Source organism: Triturus cristatus, chromosome 6 (genome assembly GCF_964204655.1).
Source record: "Triturus cristatus chromosome 6, aTriCri1.1, whole genome shotgun sequence".
NCBI lineage: Eukaryota > Metazoa > Chordata > Amphibia > Caudata > Salamandridae > Triturus > Triturus cristatus.
The window spans coordinates 323,320,641-323,331,439 of record NC_140589.1 but is presented as its reverse complement, the minus strand read 5'-3'; the positions used below and the strand labels follow the sequence as shown (position 1 = coordinate 323,331,439).

The 10,799-nt window shown below is 41.7% G+C and overlaps 1 protein-coding gene across 5 annotated transcripts in view; it reads right to left on the bottom strand.

Annotated features, from left to right (window-relative positions):
- Positions 1–226: 226 nt before the first annotated feature.
- ROCK2 (Rho associated coiled-coil containing protein kinase 2) overlaps positions 227–10,799 on the bottom strand; it is a 531,243-nt gene continuing 520,670 nt past the window's right edge. For all 5 annotated transcript variants that reach the window (XR_014962943.1, XM_085610696.1, XM_085610694.1 and 2 more), the window contains one exon: positions 227–1,725. Coding sequence is in view for 2 of the 5 variants with exons in the window: in XM_085610696.1 (XP_085466822.1) it covers positions 1,722–1,725 (4 nt within the window). In the remaining 3 variants the exon portion in view is untranslated. The remainder of the gene's footprint in view (positions 1,726–10,799) is intronic.

Below are 10,799 nucleotides of genomic sequence, written 5' to 3'. Positions count from 1 at the left end.
AAAATCAATTAGGAGTGTTATTGTAAATGTACACAGTATATTCCGAACCATACACTACAAAACGTATGTATCCGAGGGGCCAAAAGATAGCGGGCAGGTACAAGAACATGCAAATTCACAATTGAGCAGTTTGTTGCATTCTCAGGGTGCTCCTCATCTTCAAGAGCTTCACAGAACTGTACCAACAATTCCAATAAAAGCTGCACACAAATAAAATACCAAAAAGGAGGCTACATGTTTTCATTTATTGTCGATATGTGTAACATTTTAGCATACTGTAGCTGTATAAAACATGCATTTTCTGGGATACTTATGAATGAATGAGCCCACATAAATTATATTATTTTTTGTATAAGACCATGTAAAAAAAAGAAGAATTCTGAGTGCTTTGGAGGCTCTCCGTTCTGAGCTGTAAATTCGAAAAACAAGCTAGTGAGGTTTCGTTCTATGCCTACAGCTAGGTGTCGGGAACCGCAGCAAACATTTTTAAAATACATCTACAGTATGTTTTACTTGTGTGACATTCCTTGTATATGTGCTGTGAAAATGTAAAAATAGTCACAGATGTTTTTTTTAAAGAAATAAAAACACATCTAGAATAGTACACAAAAACAAGGCAAACGAAAGTCCATAGCACTTACTGAGAGTGATATAAATTCAGTGAGTAACGCGGATGTCTGAACAAGGGCTGGATTGATAATCAAATGTAGTCTTAAGAGGTTATAGCAATTCCAATGCAGTCTGATATTCCTGTAACAGATACAGCTTGTTTCCTCCTAAACATTGTGCGATACATTCAAATCAGGCAGACAACAAGGTCTATTGAGTGTAAAAATAGTGCACTAATAATTTCCTTCTCCTCCTTCCCCTGAACAAAAACAAATGTATACCCTATGAGCTGGTTACTTTCTTATGGAATGGGCGAAGACCTTGAAAATTAAATTAAGGCATCAGGATAGGAACAAAAGCAAAAGTAAACACAAAAAAACAAAAAAGAAATCTCATAAAAAAAATAAATTGGTGTAATTGATATACTTCAACTTTTTTCCTTATACTACTGTAGCTGCTGAGCAAAAACACAGCACTGATACAGGATCCATATATAATCTGTTCAACATTATGGCTTTTTACAAGTGCATACTTGCCACTGCAGTAAGAAATGGTATCCAATACGGTGTATAAAAATAAAGTGTGAAGTTCTCAAAACCCTTTTTGCAGTATTACAGTACAATATAAATATATACACAGTATAATGGTCACTTCTTGGAGATGCCCTCTGTTCTGACTTGGTGGACTGTTCCTCCAGATCCTTCCGACCAGTTGTCCTTCTGGGCGGCCGGCATCCCCTGTGAAGGTTGAAATCAAGCGACGTTGTCGGCACCGATTCGCACTCTTCTGAATCCTTTCACCGGCTGTAGTGTAAATTTCTGCCAAGAGCGTTTTGCCGAGCAAACCTTTGCAAGGGGTAGCCGAGGTCTCGGTGTGCCAATCCCATTCACTCCCAGTCGGATCAGTTTCCCATAGGGACTCTAGGCCACTCTTCAGGATTAGTATTTCTATATTGCATCAAACACTTTTGTAAACCTCCAATATATATAGCACAGTCTCTTAGGTTAAAATATAGATTTTATACATTTGGGGATATTTTATGTTTTTCAGTCTTTTTTTGAGCAGGAAGAAAATGATTCATCTTAATTGAAGACTGCATTCACAGAAGGCAGTTAGCTGAAAAGAAAGATAATAAAATGTTGTTACTGTTAGAAAAAAACAACGATTGGGTCTGAAAGGTAGTTGATGCAGACACTTCCACCCACACAATAGGTAAAACACATTTTGCAACCAACTTTTGTTGATCTAGTTCAACTAATGTATCCGCAATGCAGATTCAGCATTTAAAAACAGACTTGTGATCTCTCTGCATAAACTTATTTGAATTCCCTTACAAGTAAAATTACTGAATTGGAAATATGAAATACCAAATACTGTCTCTTGGTGTTTTTTTTAAATTAGTGGCCTTCAGGACTTCTACTCGACAGGGCCAAGGATTTTGGGTTATCCTCTTCTCGCAGCCCTTGCCCCCTCGGCCCCCTCCCCCACTTTATTTCTTACATCTCCTTAAAGCAGCAAGTTTCAAAATGCTGAATGTGCACACGTTTTGTAAAATAACGCTAATACCCAAAGTAACCATCTCACACAGGTTTTGTCACACAGAAACGCTTCCCCATGCATGCTTCAGTGAGAGACAAGTCACATGTAATCCGGAAGATGAGTTGTCCTGCTGTATTTTAAAAACTTTATAAAGTACTCAATAATTCCAAAGCTATGCTGAGAAGAACACAGGGAAAGAACAATCATTCTAGTTCAGAGACCAGGAGAAGCAGCCCCTTGATCATCTGAGCACATAGAGCATTCACTGGCAAAGCCCATAGGCATGGCTTAAATGTGTAACCACACGTAAAGACTGGTATTCGCAAATGCTGTTCACGAGCTGCATGCACAAATGCTGTTCATAACATCAATGCCTTGCCTTTGCCAATGCTCGGAAAAATATATTGAAAAAGGATGGTTTTCTTATATGTAGATTGCATGTAAGAGATAAAGATGTGAATGTGACACACAGGGTGATGATTGAGCGATCTTCCCAGATGCAAAATAGTCCCTCTTGCACTCCAGTGAAAGTATCTGCTGAATGGCGGAATGATACACCAAGCAGATAATAACATGAGGTGAGAGAGTTTTACTCCGCTAGGTAAAGTCAGAGACCAATGTTTATTTTAAAGAATTGTTAACAGGCAATACACACAGCAATGTGGTTAAGCCGGACCTAAAAAAGGGCAGTATTTTCCTTACCCTTTGTATGCTCTAACTGCCAGTAGTAGCACACAAACTTTTCTGTCCCAGACTTAATTACAGGAACCGGAGAACCAAACGTTTATTACTGCACAGGACACACCCCTTCTGTTTTGGCACCTTGGAGGGCCAACAGATTTTCTTAGTATGGGAGTAATTCAAATTGCTCCAAAATCTAATGTAGTAGACATTTTTTTTAAAAACTGACTTCGACTAGAAGAACCAGGTCTTCAAATATTGTGTATAATGATCTTTAGATCAGGAATGCCAAGGTCTATGAGTACTTTTGGTAAAGGACAATTTTATTCTCTCAAAGGCAATCGTTGAAGGGATTTTGCTGGCCGCCATGTTGCTCTAGGCTTGCCATTCATAAAAAGGACTCCTGGTTCAAAAGGCTCTTTTCCTTCTGCTGCTTAATGAAGCTCTGATTCTCATCCCTAGCTTCTAACTTACTAGTGCAACTGGGAGGAACCAAAAGTTTGCTTTCAGCTCACCCCATTCCTGTTTGTTCTTGTCGAACCCTTTTACTACGCCACCACCACCACCACCCCGTGCAGTTCAGCAAGAGATAGGATAAACAGCACTATTTTCTTGAAAATTTTAAGACTGGTTTTAGCAACATATTTCCATGTCCACAATCTAGGTTTAACACAGGAAATGTCCCTCTCGGTGCCCTTAAACATGGCCGTTTACTATGCAATGACCAACTCACACCTCTGTATTAGTAACTGAATGGACCAGCTACTGCTAAACTATTACCATCTCAACAGTATTTTGGACCATCATAACCATTGTGATATTTTACATTAGTTAGTCCTTTTTGTGGGTAATCAGGAAGGGTCCTCATAGGAAATTTGCATATGCATATCAGTTTGTGACTCATCTGGAAAAATTTCGAAACTGCATAAACCACACCTTCAAAGGCAGAGAAGAGCACAGGCACAATTAACAACAGCATGTGCAGCTGAAGGTTTTTTTTTAAAAATGTAGACATTCATGAGTTGATAATTAAAGCTTTTGAATGCACAGTAAAGACAACCCAGGAAAAGGGGTGAGTTTGCAGATAATTATTTTCTGGAGTGATGGGATTATTAAATCTTGAGTAGAATTTGCAACAATGTCACCTCGTCTGTTTTAATGTCTAACTCAGCTAGATGTAGAAACATTCCCTAGCTCTATGCTATACTCACACTGGCTCTAGATTCAGTGGGCACTGGTACTAGAAACAAATTATTTTGAGGCTTTTTTTCAACTAAGTATTTCAGCTGATGGCATTTCTAAGGTAATTCATTTATAATGGTAAATGCAGAATTGTCATCTATCGATAGATAGGAGCATCGTAGCTGGAATCTTCTAAAACCAGGTGAAACAAAGAATGGTTAATGCAACTCTTGCAGCTAGAAACCGTCAGAGGTGGCAATGAAACTTCATTAAAATTAAGAGCAGGTTTGCTAAATAACTGCATCAGTCTCCCACAAGGATGTGTGGTGCTCATGTCTGGAACAAGTGGATAAAAGGAATGAAGCCAGGGTTGCAGGAGATACCAACTTCGGAACTGGGGAACCAGGTCTGAATGTTGGACTCTGATCAACATCCTGCGAAAGTCACAATCTCCCTGTTTTAAAAATGGGTAATGTCTGGTTCTCTTGTAAAGTGCTCCGATGTACCTGGGACAAGTTCATGTATGTACGTATGTATGAGTATGTATACATCACAAAAACTTGAAGCAATATTAGATGTGCAATTGACTGTATTCTGCATTAGTGATGCCAGCTGAAAAGGTTTCCAGAGATTAACAAAGTTTGCATTAATATATTATCCATCAGACACTTTCTGGTCTTGAAGTTAGGAATCCCTGTGCACCAGAAAATCCTACCAAGTGTTCTACTACATAGAGGAAAGAAGCTGCTTTTCTAACAAAAAGTGTACGTTAGTGCGGTTCACAGCTGTAAGACTGCCTTCAAGGAAAACTGAACCAGTCATCTATTCTGAGAGTGACAGGGGCAGATAGACTTTCCTTTTAAAGTACCTCTTGCCCAGTCAGTCACAAATTTTATTTTTCAAGGTGAGATATAGGATTCCTCTCCTGTGTGAGAGAGAAGAAACTGGAGGAAATCTAAATAGCACAACTCACAAAAGTCAGTCAGAAAGCTGGATGAGATATGAGATGCATCACTGATGGACATGACCCTTTTTGCAGGATTGTTCCCAAACTTTTTGCCTTCCTCCTGTATTTTGTCTGACCAGTGTTTGTTGGCTTTAGGACTCTAGCACTGAATATCAGTGGTAAAGTGCCCAAAGTGCACGTACTCTCGACTTTAAACATGGTATGATTGTCTTGCACCGGTTTGGCATATTTAATTTACCTGTAAGCCCATTAATTGTACAGTGGTATTCCATTTATCCAGGGCCTGTAAATTAAATTCTACTATCAGGCCTACGGCCCTGCTTTTACCACCCTCAGAAGTAGCCTTTCAAACCTGTCTCAGGCCTCTGCCACTGCAAGGCCTGCGTGCACAGTTTACTGCCACAGTGACTTGGCATTTAAAATTACTTACCAAGCCTGAAACTCCCCTTTTACTACATATAGGTCTACCCTAAGGTAGGGTGTTGTGTAGGTAGAAGGAAGGTAAGGACATGTGCCTTAATTGTGTGGCATGTCCGGGTAGTAACAGGCTTGCATTGGGAATTCCCTGATAAGTTTTCAGTGGCAATTTCCGATCCGAAAGGAGTAGCGTTGCCATGTTTGGTATGTTTGGCATAGTGGTGTTAAATCCTGCTTATACGTGAAAGTGGATTTTTCATTACTATTGGAGAAATGCCACTTTTAGAAAGTGGGCATTTCTATGTGCTTATGACTCGGAGCTTTGCAGACTGACTCCAAATCACGTCTCGGGTAAAGTGACAACTGGGCTTGTACATACTTTCCAGGCAGCCACAACACAGGAAGGGCAGTGGTGGGATAGAAGACGTGTCTGTGTCCATTTGCATACTGATCGTCTTCCTGGGCTAGGAGAGAGGGAGGTGGGGCACACTTACATTTGAAAAGGATGGGTCCAGCCCTCACACACAGGACTGGTTTATCCCCTACTGATGTATGGAGCCAGAGCTGGAGTTGAAAGGAGGGTGTTGTGCACTTCTAAAATTCTTTTGAAGTTACCTCCAAATCAAAGACATTTTCAATATAAGTACAGGGACTCTGAAGCCATGATTTTAGACACTTGGTGGAACTTGTAACCAGATGCTGCCGGCTATACATACTGCACCAGAGGATTGCTTTGCTGCCAGGAAAACAACCACTTGGACTCTGCTTTATTGTGCTGACCTGCTGGAAGGACTGCATCTTTGCCTGCAAGGATCATGTGTGCTGGCCTGTTGCCTACTCTTCTGCTTGTGTGCCCCACAGTGCATTCCAAGGAGGGCTGTTCAGGCCCCTTGTCCTTGCCAGTCTAGTAAATAGTGAGCACTGTGGACTGCTCCTGGTCTATCAGCGCATCGGGAGTGCTGTAAATTGAGTCTTGTGGATCTAACAAGTGCAGACTGAGCGCTTCCATTTCAGCCAGAGAAGGGCCAGAATTGTTCTTCGCTTGCCCTGGTGTGTGCCGAGCACTTCACTTTTGGATTTCAGTTTATATTAAAAAGGAGCATGCGGTGGGTGCCTTCTCTTCACACAACCAACTCGGTGCTGGGGGTATCATCAGCACTGTTCCCCTTTGCCTAGGGCATCATTGCACAGCGTGAGGACGTCTTGTGAGGCCCCAGGACCTTTCTTGCTGTTGGTGCTTCTGTTGGAGGATCGCTCTCGACTAGCGCAAGTCACAGCATTCCTTACCAATTGCCCAGGAAATAAACCTGTTCTTCAATCCAGCGCCCTTGCTTCGCAGCGGAGTTCCACTCCTCTGGCCGATGCCATCTCCTAGGTTGGAAGAGGCCTCCGCGGACCTTGGGTTGAGCAGGGCTGTGTGTGGAAAGCTGCACAGAAGTCCTTGGGTGCAGCGGCGACTTGTGTTTTTACTGTGGGAGACCAGATGAGGTCTCTCCATGGTGCTGTACAAAAATTGCCCCCCCCCCCTTTCTCCAGTCTCTTCGGGATTGTGGGACTATTTAGTCTGTGGAATTTTAGAGGGTGGAACACAGAGGACCCTCAGCACTACATCGAGCTGCCAGGGAGAAGCTAAGCCAGTTGGGGAAATCTAGGCAATTATTGTATCCCCTGTAGTAGATGCGCAGGTTCTCCTGCGGCCTACGTGTTACATCAGCAAGCCATCTGTTCTTTTACAACCAGGCTCATAAGGATTACAGCCATAACCCTGCTAATAAGAGTGCAGGGGTCCCGGCCTGTATGGTGTTATTGTAGCTGATGTGTTTATGGTATTAATTAGTACTGATGGGGATACCTGGCGATTCATGTGTTGTCTCTACCAGTAACCTAACTACTTTATTTTATGCCCTTATTTATGTTGCTTTTGCTTTGCAGTGTCAGGATAATGAGTATTATTTCAGGAGTGGAATTTGTTGGTACAGTGATGGTGTTTTTATAATGAATGCAACTTATAAGTCTTTATCTGATTGCACCAACTGTGACGTGATGATAATCGCCTATTTGGCAAAGTGATTGTGTTGGTTTATGTTTTGTGCACAATATTTACAGTATTTGTTATATAATCCAGTGTGGTGTTTCTTTTGTGGTGTATTTATTGTGTCACTGGGTCGTGCGTGTTGTGCAAACACTTTACACACTGCCCCTGGGATAAGCCTTCCTCCTCTGCCAAGCTAACTCCCTTACCCTGACTAGAGTGGTGGGGTCTGCCTGGCTTCGGTGCATACCCTAGCAACCAGGAACCCCATTTCTAACTATCACTGACAAAGGCATTTTGGGGCGAAGAGAATAGGTTTCACTCTATACTACTGCAGCTTGGTAAGTATGTTCAGAAGCAAGGGAAAGTGAGGGGGGTGGTCATACACATTTAATTGACTACTCTACCAAAGGCTACTGCACTTGAAATGATTTCATGCGAATCTTGGTGTTTATAATTTTCTTACATTGCAACTATAATAACATACTGTCATTCTTATTTTGAGAAGGTATATTCAAGAATGAAATGAAAATGAATTAAATGAAAAATATTTTTGTATAGCGCATGGCTACCCGGAGGCATCCCAGCGCTGCGGAAACAAATGAGTAGCAGATGGAATTATTGGAATAGCCACGTCTTCAAGTGTCTGCGAAATGATAAGTGGTTAGCTTCATTACGGATAGAGAGGGGAAGAGAGTTCCAGAGTCTAGAGGCGTTATAGGAGAAAAGGCGGCCCTATGTATGGGCCTTCCTAATTCTGGAAACCTCAGCCAAATGGAGTTCATCTGAACGGAGACTTCTGCTAGCTTTATAAGGTTTAATGAGGTTTTTAATGATGGGAGGACCTTTGCCCTGAAAGTTTTTATGTGCGATGCAGAGGGCCTTGAATTGTATTCACTCTTGTATCGGGAGCCAGTGCAGTGCTCTCAGGGCAGGCTTGGACGAGCAGCGGTTGTTTGTGCCCGTAAGGAGCCTTGCTGCCGAATTCTGAACCACCTGTAGTTTGGAAATAACTGAGTTAGGCACACCTAGATAAAGGGCATTACCGTAGTCCAACCTGGAAAGAATAAGCCCCTGAATTAGGAGCTTTCTATAATTACCAGGTAGAAGAGGCAGTATTTTCCGTGCGGTTCGGCGCAAGCCATAGCAAGTGGCAGCGTTTTTTCTGGCTTGGGTTCTAAAGGCAAGATCGTGGTCGAGCCAGATGCCCAGGCTCTTTATTTCCTTTTTTGGTGTTGGTGCGGGCCCCATTCAGGACGGCCACAGAGTGTAAGGGTTAAAAATTCTTTGGGTGCCCAACAGTATGAGCTCAGTCTTGTCGCCGTTGAGTTTGAGATGGGATGAACTCATCCAGCTAGCGACTTCTTTAAGACAGGAACATCATTGTTTAATACACCCTTTAGATGACGGAGTTGGTTGGTTTCGAGTATTAAGACCGAGTATGGTGGCTCAAGCAATGCAGATATTGCTCACTAGGAGCAAGTGCAAGATCATATGTGCTTCCGTGGATATCAGCCTCCTGAGACAGCACATGATGGTGGTGCTGGTGGCAGTATTTTGTAAGCGACTCAAATTAAAAGTTATCACCAGAAGAAGAGATGTTAGAGCTAAATATACTGCTTTAAGTTCCAGCACACTAGTGTGCTATTGCTGCTCCCTTGGTATCCACCTTCTTTTCAATCATGAGAGCTTACACACACACATGCCACATTCTTTCCATTGCATGTCAACAACAATGTTTTCATCAATGGATAGTTGTTGCCATATGACTCATTACATCAGGGTTTTCTTCCCAAACCACCATGAAATGCACTGTCGGGATGTGCTACTCACTGACAATCCTGATGCCTCAAGTCCCTTACCCTACAGCACAACTGGACTAGGATTCCTGGAGAGGTCTCATGTGCAGTTTGTGCAAGTGAATGAGACACAGCATGATGACGGAGTGTTCTTTTCAGATGCAAAATAGTCCCTCTTGCACTCCAGTGAAAGTATTTCGTGAATAGAGTCATGATACACCAAACTGATAACAGCATGAGGTGAGAGAGTATTACTCCGCTAAGTGAAGTTAAAGACCGTTCTATATTTTAAAGAACTGTTGACAGACAATGCAGTTAAGCTGGAACTAAAAAGGGCAGTATTTTCCTTCCCCTTTGTATGACCCAACTGACAATAATAGCAACAAACATTTCTGTCATAGACTTCATCCCAAGGCCTTATATCCCACAACTGAGGAGAATTGCACCGGACTGTTGGCTAAGATATTATTCAGAGGGGGTGGCACTTGTTCTATATTCAAGAAGTGTTCTCTAAAGTAAACATTATTTTGACCCTTGCATCCAAATCAGCTTCAAAGTACTGAATATCTTCAGGTGGAAAGTCTGACAAGTTGTCTGCCTGATGTAAAATCCTAGGGCTTGGAGTAACTCATCCTGTAATGTTTGAGTAGTTGGTCATTGGGGTAAGGCCACTTTTCTTGTTTTTGTAAACAGATTTTATTGAAGGTGTTTATATTCAATAGGGTTAAGGCCACTCCTGACCCAAAGTACTAAGGCGACGCTGGTGGTGTTTTTTGTAGCTACAGAAATATCTGTGTATGGGACAAACTGGGATACACAATTACGTGTTTTGTAAATCTTTGGGGTTAATCCAATCTTGCAGATGCAAGATCTAACATTTCTACTTTTTTATTCCTGCCTCACTATTCAATTTTCTTCAGATCGGGAATCTGACAATCATTCTTTTGCACCATTGTTCATGCTTGACAAGAAATTTGGATTAGATGCCTGCAAGAGCATTCTTATTCAACAGTCGGAACCTTCTGTACCAGTTTTAGAGTGAACTCTCTTTATCTCTCAGATCCAAGTGCTTCAGACTCCAACTTAATCTTTTGGGTTTCATCATTGATGAGACATCGAAAGTTCAGGACTTTCTGCTAGACTTGAGGATTCAAGGTGGTGAGGTGCAGCAAGAATGAGCATTCCATTGTAAAGACATAGCAATATTCCAGTGTGGGCTAGGCATCAGTGTTAACAGCAATTAACTCATTTGATTTGGCCAATCGTTCTCTTCTTTATTGTCCTTCCTTTTTCACCAGGGAAATTGTCCATAAATTGTACTTCTATAGAGAGGTTGTATCATTGTAGAGAGCAGAGGAACGTGCAGCTTTCTTACTAGCAGTACAAATTCAGCCTTTTTTTTCTCAAAGTCTCCAATCTATTTTCTTTCCTTTTTCAAAGCACTTGTCAAAGCTCCACCTGTGGCTATGCACTTCTAAGCTACAGTGATGTCCACAAATAAAAAATACAAAATCAGGAACTAGATATTCCTTAAGGAATTTAGTCGGCATATGCCAATCTGTAGTTCTATTCC